The sequence below is a fragment of the Myotis nattereri genome (assembly GCF_964212035.1).
Source record: "Myotis nattereri genome assembly, chromosome: 9".
In the NCBI taxonomy this organism is placed as follows: Eukaryota; Metazoa; Chordata; class Mammalia; order Chiroptera; family Vespertilionidae; genus Myotis; species Myotis nattereri.
The window spans coordinates 18,640,379-18,643,257 of NC_138084.1; the positions used below are offsets into that span (position 1 = coordinate 18,640,379).

The 2,879-nt window shown below is 39.8% G+C and overlaps 1 protein-coding gene across 1 annotated transcript; it reads right to left on the reverse strand.

Annotated features, from left to right (window-relative positions):
- Positions 1-1,452: 1,452 nt before the first annotated feature.
- Positions 1,453-2,394, reverse strand: LOC308525208 (olfactory receptor 5G9-like; the record flags this gene model as incomplete). Its single annotated transcript, XM_081099995.1, has 1 exon — positions 1,453-2,394. The coding sequence occupies one exon, from the start codon at positions 2,392-2,394 to the stop codon at positions 1,453-1,455; it is 942 nt and encodes a 313-aa protein (XP_080956121.1).
- Between the last annotated feature and the right edge of the window lie 485 nt (positions 2,395-2,879).

The following is a 2,879-nucleotide window of genomic DNA, read 5'->3' on the forward strand; positions in this document are numbered from 1 at the left end:
CAATACATAAGATAATAAAACATTTCCCCTCACACAACCACCCCAAGCTTCAATGATGAGCCAGTCATCTGGTTAGGATAAACTGGTCTTTAAGGCCCCTATAGGTAGAAAGCATGCTATGATTGTGTGAGTACTCACTGATTGTTGTCAATTTTCAGAGATTGTGCCTTATATGAAAATCAATAGAAAATAGCTCACAATACTTTGTATATAGAAAGTGCTCAAAGATTTAGAAAAATTATTTCTGAATCTAAATAGTGATAGACTGTGACTTTTAGAGAAAGCTTCTTAATCAGGTTTGCTAAACTCATTTTGTGGGAAAAGGCAGACCTAAGAGTTCCTTAAAATTCTGAGGAAATTTCTATAACAATTTAGCTATGACATTATAATGTCATCTAGAAAAGCTGACCTGTTTCCTCAGTGAAACTATCTCCTTTTCATGTCTTTATGTCAACATCAAGAGATAAGGATAAATCCAGAAAGATAATATAAATTAGGTAGCATTCCTGGGTCTCTAAGAGGAGCTCAGATCAGGGCTGCCTATCACACACATCGCCCAGGAGTCATAACCATCAAGTTGAGTGGCATGTATATACTGCCTGTGATGCTACAAATCTACTGACCTTACTAGGAACAGGGCGATCTGGATAAAGAGTCTGAATACAACCATATTTTTCTGTACTGACTGAGTAATGAACTTAATTTATTAACAGTGTTTAGAAGGCACTATCACACACACAACCAAGCCCCATATAGAGAAGTTTAGGTAATCCTCTGAGCATCTACCAGAAAAGTTGAATTCTAAGAAAAGATAAGGTTTACCTTTTCTATGAGAAGCTTTTTCAGGTATAAACTGCATTAGAATGAGCACAAATCTCTTCATTATTTCAAGAGGCTGTGTGGACCAGCCCATCTGTCAGAATGGAACACAGATTGGTTTTCAGTCCCTGAGATGCATATAGTTCTTTGTGCTAAGGTCACCCCCAAAACTGGTGTTTACAGCCAAGGATTTTATTCCACTGATGAGGTTAAACATGAGATCTCATTTCTTTCTTTCTTTTTTCTTCAGATTCCTATTGAAGGAAGCTAGATGTGAGTGTAAAACCTAAAGTACTGCATTTTAAAATTCCAGTTACCACGGAGTCAGCAGGAAGAGAAAACATTAGCAGAATGATAAAAAAAAAATTAATAACTGAAATTAAATAAAGCTTTTTGGGAAATAATCAGACTGAGAAGCAAAATTAAATGGACTGTGAGTTTGAACTATAATATTGGAATATTGCATAGAAAAGATCACATACAGGGCTTAATGAATCTACACTAATTGACTAAATGAATGAATGATTGGAGAGATGAACAAAGAAACACTTGCAAGTGGCTATAATCTTGGAAATCCACACAATTAGTCTGTCCATTTAGAATCCTCCCCTAATTGCCTTTCTAGATAAGAATTTAGGCCCAACAAGTCTTCCTCTTAGCGACAGTCCTGTGGATGGCATCTTTGACCTCCTTGTTCCTCAAGCTGTAGATAAGTGGGTTTAACATGGGGATCACTGCTGTGTAAAACACGGACACCACTTTATTGAGACCCAAGGAGAAACTTGCACTAGGTCGTACATAGATAAAGAAAAGAGTACCATACAGGATGGAGACGGCTGTCAGGTGAGAAGAGCAGGTGGAAAAGGCTTTGCTCCTCCCATCGGCAGAGTGGATCTTCAGGATGGTGGCGAGGATGTAAATGTAGGACACCACGATAGTCAGACCACTGAAGACTCCCACAGCTCCAGCCACGATGAAAACTACCAACTTAGTGAGCTCAGTATCCGCACATGCAAGGGAAAGCAGGGGGGACACATCACAGAAGAAATGATTGATGATATTGGGGCCACAAAATGGGAGACGAAATGTGTTTGTTGTATGAGTCATGGTGTTCATAAACCCGATGGCATAGGGACCAACCACCAGCTGGATACAGAGTCTCTGAGACATGGCAACTGAGTACAATAGTGGGTTGCAGATGGCTACATAGCGGTCATAGGCCATGGACGCCAAGAGAAGACACTCGGCTGCCACAAAGAACCCAAAGAACCACTGCTGCAAAGCACACCCCAAGAAAGAGATGACTTTCTTCTTCACAAAGAAGTCAGTGAGCATCTTAGGGCTCACAACTGAGGAGAAGCAGATGTCCACAAAGGACAAGTGGCTGAGGAAAAAGTACATAGGTGTGTGAAGGCGGTTATCGATCCATATCAGAATAATCATACCCAAGTTTCCTGTTAGGTTGATGATGTAGAAACTCAGAAAGAGCAGGAAGAGAAAGACCTGCAATTGGGGGTTGTAATTCAAACCTGTGAAAATGAACTCGGTGATCCTTGTGTAGTTTTCACTGGCCATTGAATGGTTGTGGTTAGAAGAGCAGAGAAGTCACAGCAGATTTGGTAAACATATCTTCAAAAATAAGACCCAGAAACTGAAAGAGTGTTAGGAGTAACATGAGTTAGTTACATGCTGCTGCTGGGGATGTAAAATGAAATATAGACCAGAGCCAAAGATCAGCCCTGCAGCTATAATATTTAAGACTCTGTAGAAGTCATCAATACAATGGAGAAAAAATAAAAGCTTATAAATAAGAGCAGCTTGCTCAAGATCCTCTCAGTTGACAAACTCAGCCTAGAGGGTTTCTGAATAGATATCTATTAATGCCCACTTTAGTGAACATCAACGAATTTACCATATGGCCACACACCTGGTGAACTGATACAGGAGAGTGGAAGTGAGGCAAACTAGAGAAGGAATGAGCAGCCACTCATATTTAGGCCGTTTTCTTTGCATTTTGTTATTTTAACCTAAGATTAAATGCATTTTATCCAACTGCTCTG